The sequence below is a fragment of the Gorilla gorilla genome, chromosome 3, assembly GCF_029281585.2.
Source record: "Gorilla gorilla gorilla isolate KB3781 chromosome 3, NHGRI_mGorGor1-v2.1_pri, whole genome shotgun sequence".
In the NCBI taxonomy this organism is placed as follows: Eukaryota; Metazoa; Chordata; class Mammalia; order Primates; family Hominidae; genus Gorilla; species Gorilla gorilla.
This window is the reverse complement of record NC_073227.2, coordinates 93,809,555-93,827,050: the sequence shown is the minus strand read 5'-3', so window position 1 is coordinate 93,827,050 and position 17,496 is coordinate 93,809,555. Positions and strand designations below refer to the sequence as shown.

Here is a 17,496-nt window from a genome sequence, read left to right as displayed (position 1 = left end):
TATGCTGGAGTCAATTTTATATTTGATGGAGTTATTTCAGAGATCTTTTTAAAAGAGAAATATACTTAAGGATCAAATGGATCCTTACTGAACTTGGCAAACCAATGGGAAATGCCAGCTCCAGGGATGTGTGACATTAGTAGTTATAATCATAATGGTGATGATGTGAGAGTAATAATAGTGATATTGATAGCTGTAATCTGATGAGACTCTGGTAAGTATCAGGCATAATATTTTGTATTTTATATGAATTTTTTCATGTAATTCTCATAAACACATAAGATTCAAAGAGTAGTGGATGCTGATGACTGAAGCTAGAATGAGGGGGGGTGGACAGGGTTCATGTGCCTGAAATGGGGCTGTGATTTACGAAGTCAGTTCAGTGTGAACAAGGGTATCCCACTAGCATTAACTTCATAAGCCTACCAGCAACTTGCAATGTTTGTTCTCTTTTTTTTTTTTTTTCAAATCATTCTCAATTCTGCCTCGTCTGCTATTCCACAAGAACCCAGATCCTGTGACAAACATGATGTTCCTTCCAGGGTTCCCTTTTCTCTTTATGCCATGGGATCTTTACATCTTGTTAAATATGGGCCCTTCCAATTATCTTTTAGAAATATATATTAAACCCAAGGAAATCCCAGTATCTTGGCATCAAAGACATCATAAAAATATATTTGTATTTAAACAGCAGTGCTAGAGAAGGAAGAAATATCTCATGCCTATTTGATGATGTTCTAATTACAGTAGAAAATTATTTAAAATCCTAAAGTAAAATAAAACACAAATGCCACCACATGGTCTTATTCTTACATATGAATATGCATAGGAGAGGAAATTGAAAAAGGCACTATCAATTGGATACAAGCAGAAAGGGGGGCAGAAGGCAGGTTTGAATCTTCTGCATCTTAGGCTAGTAACACATTGTAGCTCAATTCAATTCCATTTAAACACCTTCTGCCTACTCAATAGATACTAGAGTTGTTCAACGCTACACTATAATTTTATACTCTAAAATCTGCTATAGAAATTGTAATAATTCAATAACCAAATTTTGACTAATCAATTATGAATCATTGTTAAATATACATGACTCAATGAGAAGAAATAATAGGATAGTGGACAACTAAGTGAAAAAGTCATTCATATCATACTTCTGGAATGTTCTAAAAAGAATATAATGTGAGTTACCTTCGTGATATATTACAAATAGTAGGACTAGTCCAAAGCATACTATTCCTTTTGCTTTTATAAAAGATGGGAACAAAATCTTTCAATGCTCCACATACCATATAAATAGCTTCTCAAAGAGCTTTCTGTAGTTTTATAGGAAAACCAAGGCCCAGTGTTTATTTTTTAGGGAAAGCTCCAATGAACTTGGGCTAATATATAATGGGGTGGGGGGAAGGGGGAGGGATAGCATTGGGAGATATACCTAATGCTAAATGACGAGTTAATGGGTGCAGCACACCAGCATGGCACATGTATACATATGTAACAAACCTGCACATTGTGCACATTACCCTAAAACTTAAAGTATAATAATAATAAAATAAAAATAAAAATAAAAATAAAAAAATAAGGATCCAGACCTGATTCTATCATTTATGAGTACTATGGTCCATAGGAAAGCCACTTCAACTCACTGTACTTTTTCTTACCTGTAAGAGATCAAACCTGATAAAGTATCAGGTTTATTCCAGCTCTAACACTCTGAAATGCCACAAAATGCACTCCCCAATAAATTAAGATGAAAGGAATGCCCAAACCCCAAACATGATCATTGTGATCATTTCTTATGAAACATAAGAATGAGACCTAAGAATTTTATATGAGATACTGGCAGAATTTGCTGAGTCAGTCTCAGGCAACGTTTAATAAGTAAATATGCAGCTAAGCAGTGGACTATAATGCTTTTACACAGCCAGAAAATAGCAATATTCCTAAAATTAATGAAAGCATACACAAATCCACTCAGGATGCTAGGAGACAGGCAGCTGAATGATATGAGCTTATAATCTATTCTTCCCAGACTATTTATCTTATCACAGCAACACCCTGAAGCCACATGCAAAGGATGAACCAGACTCCCCAGTGCTCTATAGAACCATGAGTGAAGCAGCTCTGGTGAGAAAAAGGATGAAGCCTCTGATGATGGACAGAAAAGAAAGACAGAAAAATAGAGCCTCTATTAATGGACACTTCTATAACCATGAAGTAAGTGAGTTACAATTCCATTAATGTAATATAAAATAAGGTTCCCTGTTTCACTAACAATACCACTCAATTCAGTTCACAATTTAAAGTCATAATAATAACAGTAGCATGTCTAACATCTTGGGGGCACTCTCTATGTGCTAGGTATTAAAGTAAATGTGTTTTAAATAGATTTTTACTGAATTATCTTATTAATCACTAAAACAATCCTATGAAATAGGTACCATTATTTTCTTTACTTGACATATAAGCTAATTGAGGCTTATGGAGATTAAGCAATTTGTCTTAGATTATGCTACTCTTAAGTAGTAACTCTCAACCTGAACCCAGCTTTGTCTGACTCCAGAACACAAGTTTTTAACCACCATGATGGGTGAACTCTATCACTGTGCCAAGCATTAAAAACATGCAGATGAGGCAGCCGATGTCTCAGCCAGCATGGAGCTCAGGGATTGAGCAGGGAAACCAACATACCAACAATAATACTGGAATAATGTAAGTGCTACAAAGTGGTTGGATCAAAGGACATTTGAACGTGAACATTGAAATAAAAGGAAAAAGCCACAGGCCAATTTATTCCAATAAATCGAACTTCTCATGTTGCCATGTTCCAGGTCTTTTACCTCTATACACATACCGTTTTTATCTAAGTGTAGTTGTAGTTTAGATACAATTCACATTCTGCTTTTTCACTGAATATGTGTTAAATTTATATGTGCCTTTCCATAGTACTTGTAAGACATTACATTTTGCTGAAGGTAGGAAATATATCATCATTTTTTTTCCAGAACTCAAATATTTTTCATGTGATGTACTTTAGCAATCATTCATCGCTCCATCTCATAAATACTTAGCACTTACACTGTGCCAGGTATCTTCTGAGGCCTTTAATAAGAAATAGGAACTCATTGCTTTGTAGGCTTTTTCCTGTAAGGATTTCTACTTTATTTCTTCTTCTTCTACCCTTGGGGGGTAACGATAGTGTGTCTTTGGAGCCTGGTGGGGAGAAACCTCTCTTCTCAATTATTTATTCATATCAGAATTTTAGGGTTCCAGAATCATTCTCATAGCTATAGAGTAGCATTGATAGTCCCCCACAGAGAGGTACCTACCAATTGTCCTGTTTCCCTCTTCTCAGAAATTGTGTTGTATGTCATTATCTTGTGGGGTAATTTGTGTTGAAGAAGGAAAGCCACATTGCTCCAAGGAAGTGGCTTTCAGATCGGATCACTTGTGCTGGAAATGAAATTGACACTAGGTTGGCAGCATGGAATGGTAGTTAAATGCTTGGGCCCTGGAGCTTGACAGCCTGGTTTTACATTCTTGCTGAGCAAGTTTCATTCTTCTTACTTTACAAGGCTGTTGATGGGATGGAATGAAATGAGGTAAGTTCAGCATAAGAATACTACCTGGCACAAAAGAAGAACTCGGTTTACATTAGCTTATGTTGTTGCTGTTGATTGAATGAGCTCAAGCTGAGACTATAGATATTTTACACAAATGTCATTCACTGTAATTTAATAACTAGCAGAAAACAATACAAACAAAAAAGAAAAAACAAAGCATTCTATCAACAATTATACAATGACGGACATCTAGGAATTTTAGTGGATATGTTTCTTAAGTTGCTGTGTGTCATAAGATATGTTTTTATACTATGAAGCCCCTTGTTAATGCCAATATTGTTAGGCTATGAATAACACACATATTAAAGGCTTAGATTGTCATATCTGGAGATTAGTTATGGTGAATATAACTTGACCAGTAGTATATTTCTATCCATGTGATAGTAAATGATAGCAGGTTTCATTATATGTTTTGGCCAACACAACTGATATAAAGACTATAGATTTAAAATGCTGCTCTGAAAAACAAATTCACTATATGTTGACATTTTAGAAGAGCTCTTAGAGATTAGTCTTACTCTCTTATTTTATAAATGAAGTCATTTATCAAATATATGTTAAGTGAATCAATAAAGATGTTAAATGAGTTGACAAAGTTGGAGTTCCTGGGCATTTAGTGGGCACTAAAATCTAGGTCTCCTGAATGGTAATCCATGTTATTGTCATACTGCATGAAGCTTCTTCACATAAACAACATCAAACCACATGTACAACATATCATATTCACCTTAGCGCAGGATGAACATGTGGTTTTTCAGGGCTCCATAGAAATCGTAAATGTCACAGAATAACTTATCAATGCTCTAAAATGTCTACAAATATTGAATTTTCTCATACTTATAAAAGTTTATCCTAGATATTCTCCACACATCTTCTCAGAAAACTTATTTACATATCCATATTTTTACTCACAGAAATGCCGTGTGTGTGTGTGTGCGTGTTACATGTGTGGGTGTTATATATGTTTGTGTCTGTATACTTTGATGTTAATTTACTGATCTCTCAATATAGGACTTATCTTTTTAACAGTCCAATGACCCACCCCAAAACCCACCCATCTCTACATCTGCTGAACCCACCCCATTTCTACAGAGCCTTGGAATACTTGGAGATTGTGCATATAAATAAAATATGTGGAAATAAATCCTTACTGAATATCTCTATCCATTTTTAAATACGCATCTGGTGACATTCTTTCTTACTTATTTTGAAATCTTAAACTGCACTAAAGAGGGGTGTAATTGTCCAGTGAAAATGTTATAAGCATCCTCAAATGGTGTTTTACCTAATTTACTCTAGAAACAATATAAAGCTGCTTAAAAGAACACATAATATTCAAAAAGAACAAAGAAAAACAAAGAAAAACAAAACAAATTTTTTAAATTAATGACCTTGGATTTTTTTTTGCCCTATAAGAAGATTATGTTCAAGATATTGAATACCCTTAATATAATATAATTTTAAAGACTTATGTGACAATTCTTTTTCTAGACATCAATTTTCATTCCAGCCTTTGAATCAGAAACTAAGGTCAGAGTAAACAGTAACATGAGAACTGAAGAAGTAATAAAGCAACTTCTCCAAAAATTTAAGGTAACCTTTATCACTTAACTGAGCTATAAATACATTATATATAATTCAACTATAAACACACAAATCCACTCTTCTGAAAAAGATCTATGAAGGTGTAAATCTAAATTGGATGTTGAGTACTGAAAGATTCTTTCCTTTGTATAACACCTTTTAGTAACTATCCCTTGAAAAATTATATAATTCCCATAAGAGCAGAGAAGATTTTATGTCTAAAAGTGAAAAATGGAAGAGAGAAAACAGACATGATTTGGGTCTGGTCAGGTTAGAAAATATCATATAACAACAAAAAATTTATATTTGTCCATTTTTTCCCTTGACAGATTGAAAATAGTCCCCAGGATTTTGCTCTTCACATTATTTTTGCAACAGGAGGTAAGAAAGCTTGATTACACTTTGTACCTGACTCTAGAGTGTTACAGTTTGCTGCCCAGGGGGAAGGCAGAAGAGCAGTTTACCTCGTTCTGTGGAGAAAGGGGAGGAATGGGTAGGAGAAAAGGAAGGAGTGGTCTTTAGAACATTATCTATAGTGCACAATTTTAAAGAAAGATAACTTAAGAATAAGGTATCCCTGAAGGGTTGATTATATGAAAGAGTTTGCTTGTTGGCCAGACATTAAATTATCTAAATGGAGATCAAAACCCTCTGGAACTGTTTCAGCACTTTTGTCTTTGCTCACCTCTGTAACTTTCTTTTTGGCTTTCCTTTCTGAGTGTCGCTCTTAGAGGAGTCATGATTGCATACCTGTTCTCTCTGAAATTGATATTGCCTCTTTTTTAGCACAGGGTCTGACACATTGCGGGAGTGCTATCTCTTCCTCAGTAGAGATGCATATTCAGAACTTCGTGGTGAGGGGTAAAAGGTTAGAAGCAGAACATTGGGAAGGCGCTGTAAGTGGGATGCTAGGAGCATAATAGAGAGAATAGAGAAAACTTAAAGTGATACTGAAATGAAAGTTTTTAAAACTTCACAAATGAAAAATTTTATATATCAATTTGTAGAAAAAACTCATGCTATAATTTAAATGTCAGAATGTTCAAGCCAGAAATTTATTAGAATAAAATAATACATTTTGATGCCAGAACAACCTTAAGAAAATGAAAGCTGTATCTCCAAACATATATAAAATTAAAGTTCTTATAATTGAAAGCTTAAAGATCTATAATTAAAGATTTAAACGTTAGACCTAAAACCATAAAAACCCTAGAAGAAAACCTAAGCATTACCATTCAGGACATAGGCATGGGCAAGGACTTCATGTCCAAAACACCAAAAGCAATGGCAACAAAAGCCAAAATTGACAAATGGGATCTCATTAAACTAAAGAGCTTCTGCACAGCAAAAGAAACTACCATCAGAGTGAACAGGCAACCTACAAAATGGGAGAAAATTTTCGCAACCTACTCATCTGACAAAGGGCTAATATCCAGAATCTACAATGAACTCAAACAAATTTACAAGACAAAAACAAACAACACCATCAAAAAGTGGGCAAAGGACATGAACAGACACTTTTCAAAAGAAGACATTGATGCAGCCAAAAAACACATGAAAAAATGCTCACCATCACTGGCCATCAGAGAAATGCAAATCAAAACCACAATGAGATACCATCTCACACCAGTTAGAATGGCAATCATTTAAAAAGTCAGGAAACAACAGGTACTGGAGAGGATGTGGAGAAATAGGAACACTTTTACACTGTTGGTGGGACTGTAAACTAGTTCAACCATTGTGGAAGTCAGTGTGGTGATTCCTCAGGGATCTAGAACTAGAAATACCATTTGACCCAGCCATCCCATTACTGGGTATATACCCAAATGACTATAAATCATGCTGCTATAAAGACACATGCACACGTATGTTTATTGCGGCATTATTCACAATAGCAAAGACTTGGAACCAACCCAAATGTCCAACAATGATAGACTGGATTAAGAAAATGTGGCACATATACACCATGGAATACTATGCAGCCATAAAAAATGATGAGTTCATATCCTTTGTAGGGACATGGATGAAATTGGAAATCATCATTCTCAGTAAACTATCGCAAGAACAAAAAACCAAACACCGCATATTCTCACTCATAGGTGGGAATTGAACAATGAGATCACATGGACACAGGAAGGGGAACATCACACTCTGGTGACTGTTGTGGGGTGGGGGGAGGGGGGAGGGATAGCATTGCGAGATATACCTAATGTTAGATGACAAGTTAGTGGGTGCAGCTCACCATCATGGCACATGTATACATATGTAACTAACCTGCACATTGTGCACATGTACCCTAAAACTTAAAGTATAATAATAATAAAAATAAAATAAAATAAAATAAAATAAAATAAAATAAAGATCTATTTTTTGGAAAATTCTAAGGACACATATATATTCATATTCTAGTTGTTTAGGAAAGAAAGAAAACCAAAAGTTATAAAATAAATGGTAGCAATATTGGACTGTGTAACAATTTAAAAGATACAAATAGTAGATTACAAAGAATATTGTCAATGTACTCCAAAGATTAATAACTATAATACCAATAATTTCCTACAAAATGGTAACAAAACAACAGACAATCCGATAAAAATAGAAAAAAGCATGAAAATACAATTGAAAGAAAAAACTATAACCAGTTAAATAGTTTTAGAAAAGTCTTAAACTCAGTGAAATGCAAGTAGCTAAGGAAATGCAAGCTCAAGCCACACCGTAATATTATCTTGCACTTCTCAGATTGGCAAAATGCTTTAAAATGATTCTACCCATGGCTGGAATGCATCAGGGTAAAAAGATATTTTTATGCAACACTAGTGAAAATATGACTTTCTTTTTATTGGAATTTATTCTTGCAATATTTATTAAAATTTACAGTATATATGTCCTTTAGCTCGACCATTCCATTTGTGAGAATCTATCCCACAAAAATATAAGCACTAGTGCCTACAGATGTATGTGCAACGCTGTTTATAAGGACAAAAAGCTAAAGACAAAGTTACTCATCCTAGGGAAATGATTAAATAAGTGATTGTTAGACTGCCATTGAATGGAATGAGTTAGATTTATGCCAATAGAATGGAGGGAGTTCCATAATATATTTTAGGTGAGAAATGCAAGATGCCTAAAAGTATATATAAAAGATCCCATTTTTTAAACAGTTACAAGCTCCCATTTAAGTATGTGGTATATATGGTCTTATGACTAGGGAGAAAAGTATGGAGTGATAAATACAAAACCATTGAGATAGATTACCTGGTGGGGGATTGGGGACATGTAGATGAGAGGATGAGAAGGGGGGTGTCAGGCACGGTAGCTCATGCCTGTAATCCCAGCACTTTGGCAGGCCGAGGTGGGCGGATCATTTGAGGTCAGGAGTTTGAGACCAGCCTGACCACTATGGTGAAACCCCATCTTTACTAAAAATACCAAAAAAAATTAGCCAGGTGTGGTGGCGCACACCTGTAATCCCAGCTACTCAGGAGGCTGAGACAGGAGAATCGCTTGAACTCAGGAGGCGGAGGTTGCAGTGAGCTGGGATCGCGCCATTGCACTCCGTCTAAAAAAAAAAGGAGAAAAAATGATTTTTTTAAAGGTGTGTACAATAAAAATAGCAAGCACGATATGATTACCTTTATGTATTATGAATTGTGTGAGGGGGACACTCAAAGGGTAATGCAGAGTATCTCAGGGCTTGGAAATTCCAGTTGTGCTTTACTTCCTGCTTTATACTTTTCTCGTTTGTTCCAATTACAATAGCATGCATGTTTGGGGAAGGGAATTTTTTTTAAGTTTAAAAAAACAGTTTTATTAAGAAGTCTTAAATGATTGTGTGATAACTTGAACAGCTAGGTTGTACAAGATTTGAAAATTCCCTCTTTGATGTTCTCCAAGACTTGGATTCCATTCACATGCACCTCGTTCTTTCCTCACACCTCTAACTTTAGCCTGCAGTTGAGCGGAAGTATGGCTTAGTTTCCTTCCCGTCATTCTTGGGCTCCACACAAGGTGCTGGACCTATGAACGAACAAGCGTGTTGTTTTTATAAGAAAAAAATGTCTATTTTCATTATAAAAAATGTAGTTCTTTATAATTTCACCTATAAAAATCCCATTTTCTTTTATATTTTGTGTCAAAATTTTGTATATATCCATAACTGAGGATAATAACTAGGACCCTTTAGGGACCAGAAACAAAGAAAAGAAGAGAGCATATGGCTCCTGTTTGGGCAGTAATCTGGAAAACAGAGATAGGTGGGTTATAACTTTATATCTACAAAGCCCATTACAGTGTATCTCACATTGTAGTTCATTTCAGATTACCTATAGAGTTCACTTAAAATACAGATTCCCAAGCCCTTCCAGATCAGGGGACAACTCTAGGAATATGCATTTTTAATAATCATCATCATAATTTTTTAATCATTATTTTTAATAATCATCCCATAAAGCAGAATCATGAAGCAAGAGGATGCTAAACCAAGTTAACACTGGACCTGAAGGTCAAAAGAGGATTCTGGTGGGTGGATGAGAGGACCTAATTGTCAAGGCTCCCAACTGCTTCAGAAATGGCAGAGGAATTAGAACAGTAAACACTGACACTGTGTGAACTGGAATGGGTAATGTCACTTTAATTGTGGGGAGGCTGGGCTTTTGAGTTCTAGACCCTCTCTTGACTCTTTTCCTGGGATAAGTCCAGCTCAGGGAATGAGAACGGTTCTCACTGTTCTGAAGAAAGTAAGCAAGGTGAAGGAGAGAATGAGGAAATAAGATGAATATAAGGACATTATGTTTTGTTCATGCTTTATTCTGATAAAAATGAAATCCCAGATGTGAAACTACTTTGACAGAAAGCTATAAGTACTTTTGTAGCAGGAGTATTTATATTATAACTTTTGGAAATTTGAAGTTCTGGAAACACACCAGATTGGAAGATATTTTCTTTCTCTATCTCATTTTCATGGCTGAATGGATTAAGCCCAGATGAATGAATAATAAGAATATTATTGATCTCCAAAACCTCATGAATATATTTTTAAAGATGAGCCAAGAATTGGGTGTGGAGCGAGACAAAGGAAGAATTGAAAATAATTACATGGTTTTGGGCCTGAAGAACCGGAAAGATGGAATTACATCAACTCAACTTGGAAAGAACCAATAAATATTTGTTGTATGGATGAAGGAATGGTGGAATGAAACCTAAATAATTATTGAGGCATATTGCTTTATAAAAGGCCTATCAGACCGGAGATTTGTTTGAACACTCTAATCAAAGGAAGGTTGAGTTCTTTGAGACATTGATCAAAACTTGAGATACAGTAAGAGAAAGAAGTTCATTTAAGTTTTAATTTCAATTTGCTTTTTTGAATAATTGCCTCCTGTTGCAGGTGTTATTTTTTTCAAAGTGAGTTAAATACAAAAAATAAATTGGAAAATTATCTTCCTTCTTTTCCTGCAGCATGAACTTCTGATTGTTGTTGATTCTTGTTTTCACTGCAGAACAAAGACGACTAAAGAAGACAGACATTCCGCTACTGCAGAGGCTCCTACAGGGACCTTCTGAAAAGAATGCTCGCATTTTCCTCATGGATAAAGATGCAGAAGAAATTAGCAGTGATGTATGAATACCATCATCCTGAATCTGTTTTTTGCTTCCCTCCTGACTCAGCACCTCTTGCATAATTGTTCTGCTTTCTTTTTTTCTTCTTCTTCTTCTTTCTTAGGTGGCTCAATACATTAACTTTCACTTTTCTCTCTTGGAATCCATTCTTCAAAGATTAAATGAAGAAGAGAAAAGAGAGATTCAAAGAATAGTAACAAAGTAAGTCAAGAGCATGCACATTGGATACTCGGTTCTTTAATATGTCCAATGCACAAAATATGTCCAATTTTTAATTTCTTCTTCTCAATTTCTTCTTCTCATTTTCAGATTCAATAAAGAAAAGGCGATTATACTGAAATGTCTTCAAAATAAACTAGTAATAAAAACAGAGACAACAGTTTAGCAGTACAAGCTTCTATTGCTAAAACATTTCAAAAAACTCAGAGATATTACTATTTGATGAATGCATAAGTTCTGTACTTGCATTTATATGAACATATATGAGACTTGAATCGTAGAAAATTGAATGTCAAAAAAAGCTTGTTTCTTTTTGAAGTGATGAGGTTAACTAGGGTTCACAGTTGGACAAAATGAGTTTGAGTTTAGTTTCAGTAACTGAAATAAGCTTGAATACTGCATATGCCAAATAGCTTTTATAGTAAACCATGTAATGAACTCAAATTTAAATGGTGTCTTCAGATAAGCAGTTTAAACTTCATTTAGCTTGGACTCTCAAGAGAACTGAAACATAATCAATGGATTCAGAAATGACTCAGAAAAAAGAAGCTGCCAGTTCTTGGAATGAAAAAGAAATACAGTCTTACACCATCAAGGAATCTACCTGATAGTGATGGTAGCTTCTTGAAAACTCTGGCATTTTCATAAAATCTAGGACTATCTTAAATGGCCTGTTGACTTCTGACTATCTGTAACATCAGAGCTGTCTGGCCTTTGGAAAGGAAAAATTATGGACTCTGTTAAGAAATCCTAATTGAAATTTTCTGAACCTCCCCCCAGCCCTTTTATTCTCTCTCTTCTACTGATGAAAGACCTTTCATCAGTTCAAAGCTTTTCTTAAGCTCTTTTTTAAGTTAATTGAACTTTTTCTTTCTTTATTTTTCAAAAAAATGTTTATATCACATAGACATATTACATCAGCTAAAGCAAGCCTTGGCCCACAAATACCTATTTGTTGCTGAATGAATACAATGGATAAAGCAAGGCTGTTGTAGCTGAAGTTACATAGGGAATCCCAAACTCTGCCCTCTTAGCATCTTATTCTACATGACAACTCTCAAGGTACTCACAGATCTGTTTAACCCACTTGAAAAAAAACACTAAAAATGAAGAAATGCTATAAGTATAATCTATGATTTTATTTATAAATTCTATATTAAAATGGAATTATATGCAACATTCTTTCATTCTGTAAACTAATTCCATTTGCATTCCTCATAAGCATTGTAGTAAATTGATCATATTACATATACTAAGGAATGAGATTATATGCAGTAAACCCAACTGGAAGATTAACAATATTAAAATATGAAACATTTTTAAGACAAAGGCATTACTTCTCAGTATTACCAAACCTAAACTGGATGAAGGTGAAAGTGTGCTATGGCCTTTTCAAGCCTAAGAAGTCTCTCTTACTGAGTAAACCAGAGGCTTGCATCGTTATTCTTTCACCTGTCAATATTAATAAGAAAATAGTTTCATCTCACTTAAATGAGGTAAATGTAATAGTTAAAATTCAACATACTTATAAAAAACTAGTGTCATGTACCTGCCATGAACATGACAAAAGGTTAATCTTCAATAGACTGAAATGTATAAGAGAAGAACCAAGTCTTACATAGAAAAAAAGGCAGATATGAAAAGAAAAATCACAGAAGAGAGAATGCAAATGGCCACTAAGTATATGAAAAAAGTCGTATCTTAACAGTGAACAACTGTGTTAGTCTGTATCAATCAGAAGACAGAAACAAGGCAGTAATTTAAACAGGGAAAGTTTAATATAAATAATAATTAAGCTATGATAGGAGAATAATAATAAAGATGAAAAGAGAAGGTACCCTAAGGCTGAGGGAAAGAATCCTAACAAGGAAAGGCAGGAATGAGGGTTTCAGAATTCACTGGAGAAAGTGTGGTTGCAGCCCACTGGAGAGAAGTTTGCTGGCTTGCCCAGGCCAGAGCAGGACCACAGATACCGGACAAGCTGGTACAGCCAACCCCCTAGGTGTGGACCAGCTGAGGCAGGTGGGCAGATATGCAGAGGGACTTGGGGCTTTGCCAAAGGGTAAGCACAAAGAAGGAGCCAGGGGTTCTGTTCGAGGCACTGTTGGGATTAGGAGCCGGAGGGGCCTACTTTGCAGGAACCTAGCATAACTTTGTGTGACGAGACTGCACAAGACAAAGCTCAGGCAAGTGGCTCAGTAGTTGGCCATCCCAGCAGGGTCCTCTATATGAGTGTGCACCCAGCTGAAGAGACGATATGGAGAACAGCAACTGGAGCTTCAGGACAGGCTTGCACTGTGGCTCCAGGTTATACCACCACTGCCCAAAGCAAAAGCTGGAGAAGCAAGTGGAGAAATGCTGGAGAAAGCTGCACCCTACAGGCAACCAGCACTGCAGAAACCACTCCAGGCAAAGTAGTGAAGGAAAAAAGCCTGCTCTCCAGTAGCCTGGCCTGTCAGCCTGGAGGAATCAGGAGAGACCCCTTCCTCTTGCAGTGTGTCTCCAGCGCCCTCTACTGACAAAGTATGCCATCATGCAAGCTGCAAAGGAAACATTTAAAGAGCCTATACCTATTTTCACGGAGCAGGCAACCAACAGTGAATGTGGAGCTGAGAGACAGTAAAATAATAACTGACATGCCACCGAAGTACAAAGTTAAATAAATAAATAAATACACATTTTGGCCTATTAGCAAAGATTAAGAAATGATAACATTAAATACTCAATAAATCACCATGAGATGGGGACTCAAACTTCTGGTAAAAATACAAATGGATATAATTTTTCTTGAAGGCAATTTAGTAGTCTGTTTATCTTATAATTCTACTTGTAAGATCCTATCATATGAAAATAACCAGAGATAGAAAGAAATTCTGCAAAGATATGTTTTATATTGTTATTTATTGTGACAAAAGGAAATAAAAAGCCTAAATGTTCAGAAAATTATTTTAAAAGATGAAAGAGGGAAATAGGCCATGGACGGTGGCTCACGCCTGTAATCCCAGCACTTTAGGAGGCCAAGGCAGGTGGATCACTTGAGGTCGGGATTTCGAGACCAGCCTGGCCAACATGGTGAAACCCTGCCTCTACTAAAAATACAAAAAATGAGCCGGGTGCGATGGCAGGCGCCTATAATGCCAGCTACTCGGGAGGCTGAGGCAGGAGAATCGCTTGAACCCGGGAGGCAGAGGTTGCATGAGCCGAGATGGCGCCACTGCTCTCCAGCCTGGGCGACAGAGCAAGACTCCGTCTCTAAAAAAAAAAAAAAAAAAAAAAGGAAATAAACATTTATTTGTATATTGTTATGTAGCCATTAAAATTCTGTTTCCAAATAATTTTAATTACAGGGGTAAATTCTTATATATCTAAATAAGAATATACACATACACATGTTCCAAAATATTTATTATACACTTAAGGCATATATATTATATATGTATGTGTGTGTATATATATATATATATATGTGTGTGTGTGAACACTAATATTTGCATATATATACACAAGAAACAAAAACATGTTAAAAATGGCTATATCTGCATTGTAGAATTATGAGTGATTCATGTTTTTCTAACTTCCCTATCTGTATTAAGTGTTCTATAGTTTATATTTGTTACTTTTTACATCAGGAAATAGTAAAGTTATTATTTAAAACTTATGAACAAAAAAGTAACAAGCACATGCAAGCACAGGGTTCTACCAAATGCAAAAATTTCAAATCAATTATTCAAATGAGACATTAACATCACTTCTGTGGTAGTTTTATATCCATAAAGTCTGATTCTTCTCCTTTGAAGAGATGGAGCTTAATCTTCCTCATCCTGAAAATGGGCTGGACTTAGTGACTTACTTCTTTTTATTTTATTTTTAATTGACAAATAATAATTGTATGTATTTATGGGGTACAATATTATATTATGATATATGTATACATTATGGAATTATTAAATCAAGCTAATTAACATATCCATAACCTCTTATACTTATAATTTCTTTGTGGTGAGAACATTTAAAAATGTATTCTTTTAGCAATTAGGGACTTACTTTTAATACAGGAAAATGGAAGAGACTGTGAGACTTTGAAGTAGGTCATAAAAGTCACTGTGGCTTCCTCCTTGCTGTCTCTTGGATCACTTGTTCTGGGGGAAGTCAACTGCCATGTCCTGAGCAGCCCTGGAAAGACCTACATGATGAAGAACTGAGACCTTCTGTCAAATGCCAGCAGGGAATTGAGGCCTCCTGTCAACAGCCATTTTAGAAGTAGATCTTCCAGCCTCAGTCAAGCCTTCAGATGACTGCAGCCCTGTCTAATAGCTTGACCGTAACTTCATGAGAGACCTTCAGCCAGAAAACCCAAGGAAACCATTCTGGATTCCTCATCCTCAGAAACTGTATGAGATAAGAAGGGTTTGTTGTAATATGCTGCTAAATTTGGGGCAATTTGTTACATAGCAATGTATAGCTCATACAATTTCTGGGAAAAAAATAGTTTATTTTAGAATCATTTTTGCATAATGCAAGAATATAAACTTGTCACAGAATCATTTATCCTTGTTTTAGGTGGTCCAAATATTTCATTGTCAGTTATATATTAGCTCAAATTAAATTTTAGATAATATATATTATTATTAATGGTAAAGAATGTGTCACATTTATCTTTATAGCTTTTCTGTACCTAATATTGTGTCTTGTGTGTAGGATGTGCTCAATAAAAACTGATTGAATAAATAAGTGAATGAAAGAATAAATGAATGAGTGAAGGAATTATCTGAAATATTTTTATAAAATTCCCCATATGTATGTATTACTTATTACAAATCTGGTCCCATAGCTGAAAAAATATTAAACATTATAGATATGTTTTTCCCTGATATAGTGGTATATTTTATTATCTCTTGGCTCTACTATGAAATATTCAGTTAGGTGTCATTACTGTTTAATTTGGTTTAGGGCTATTTAGATTGGTTTTTGAAACTGAAGGGGAAAGAAGCCCCTTGCAATGCAATTGATGAAGTGATAAAGATAGCAGGTATAACTATTAGGTGGAGGCATATATATGGGAAAGAACGAGAAATAGGATGTAGTTACAGAGGGCAAAACCTTTCAATGACATTCGTCTTCTAAATTAATAACATCTAATACCTATTAGATTGAGCCATTTGAAATTGCCAATATTTGACCTACAAAGGCAATGATTTCATATTGTTCAAACTAATAACAACTTATTTGCTGGGCACTATGTTTAATATTCATTACAATTCCATAAGGAAGTTATTCTTTCAACCTCATGCTACAGATAAAGAAAGTAAGCCATGGAGCAGTTAGGAGATTTGCCAAGGTTTTTAGTAGAAGAAATAGGTAGGATTTAAATTTATGGCTCCAGAAGCCATACAGTTAACCACCATAATCTGTGGCTTCCCCCTGAACTATGCTTCCTGAATCTGCCATTCTAAAATGTGTCCTCATTTTTAAGTGGAATGATAGTACCTACTTCATTGGACAGTTGGGGGAGTTACAAGAATAGCACATGTAAAGCCTGGCACTTTGCACATAAGAATGTGATAAAAATTAGCTATGTTATAATTAAACTTCAGTATATTCCCCAACCACCATTGTAGCCTTATCTTCTACTAAGTCTTACTGCCCACAGCTACGTCATTTTTGTCTTAAAACCAGCCAAACTAAATCACTCAGCCTTCCCTGAAACACTGCACACTTTAGCACATCTCTTTCTGTTGAAACATTCCCATTTTCTAGTCCCTGGTTAGGGTCACTTCTTCCATTACCTTTCCTGGTCTCTGTAACAATGTGTGATCTCAAGCTCCTGTGTACCACAGTTTCAGTTAGCTCTGGTCTTGCGACACCAGAATTTTGAAATTTGCCTTTTATTATAATTCTTTATGTGCTTATATCTTGTATAAATGCATTAGTGATCTGGTGAAATTGTATTCATATTTGTATTATTCCTTGTAGTATCTAGCACAGTGTATTGAATGCATTAGGTACTCAGCAAATGTTTATTGGATCTAATTCACTAATGCATATGAATGTGTTGAAGTCACTGAAGTGAGGAAAAATAATTACTTAAACTCAAGGAAAGGGTATTACAATGATAATTTTTTTATAGTTCTCTAATCAAAATAATTCATTTATTTAAGGACTTAGTTTTACTTTATCTTTTATACAAAAATATCTGGAAAAATAAAAACAAGTCCAAATGATACACATCAGTTCTTTATGTCGTTTGCAGAAAGATTTCCAAAGAAAAAAAGTACTATCACAAATAATCACTTCAAGCTCAAATTAATTTAAGTGCATTATATTGTATTGGTGCCAATACAGCATCACATATTTAGGGTAAAGATTAAAGGTGAAACCTTCAGGAAGGTAACTTTATTATGAAGCTTATAATTAGGAAGGTAACTTTATTATGAAGCTTATTTCATTCAGT

General features: G+C 35.1%; 1 protein-coding gene across 5 annotated transcripts in view; it reads left to right on the top strand.

The window, feature by feature from the left end:
• The window catches only part of RASSF6 (Ras association domain family member 6), a 49,117-nt gene extending 33,213 nt beyond the window's left edge, over positions 1 to 15,904 (top strand). For 2 of the 5 annotated variants that reach the window (XM_063705312.1, XM_004038807.5), the window contains 6 exons: positions 2,033 to 2,217; positions 5,115 to 5,216; positions 5,537 to 5,588; positions 10,706 to 10,824; positions 10,930 to 11,027; positions 11,136 to 15,904. In XM_063705312.1, the coding sequence (XP_063561382.1) occupies positions 2,033 to 2,217; positions 5,115 to 5,216; positions 5,537 to 5,588; positions 10,706 to 10,824; positions 10,930 to 11,027; positions 11,136 to 11,211 (632 nt within the window). In that variant the 3' untranslated portion in view covers positions 11,212 to 15,904. The remainder of the gene's footprint in view (positions 1 to 2,032; positions 2,218 to 5,114; positions 5,217 to 5,536; positions 5,589 to 10,705; positions 10,825 to 10,929; positions 11,028 to 11,135) is intronic. The other 3 variants (XM_063705313.1, XM_063705314.1, XM_004038806.5) reach the window with 2 other exon arrangements.
• Positions 15,905 to 17,496: the final 1,592 nt, after the last annotated feature.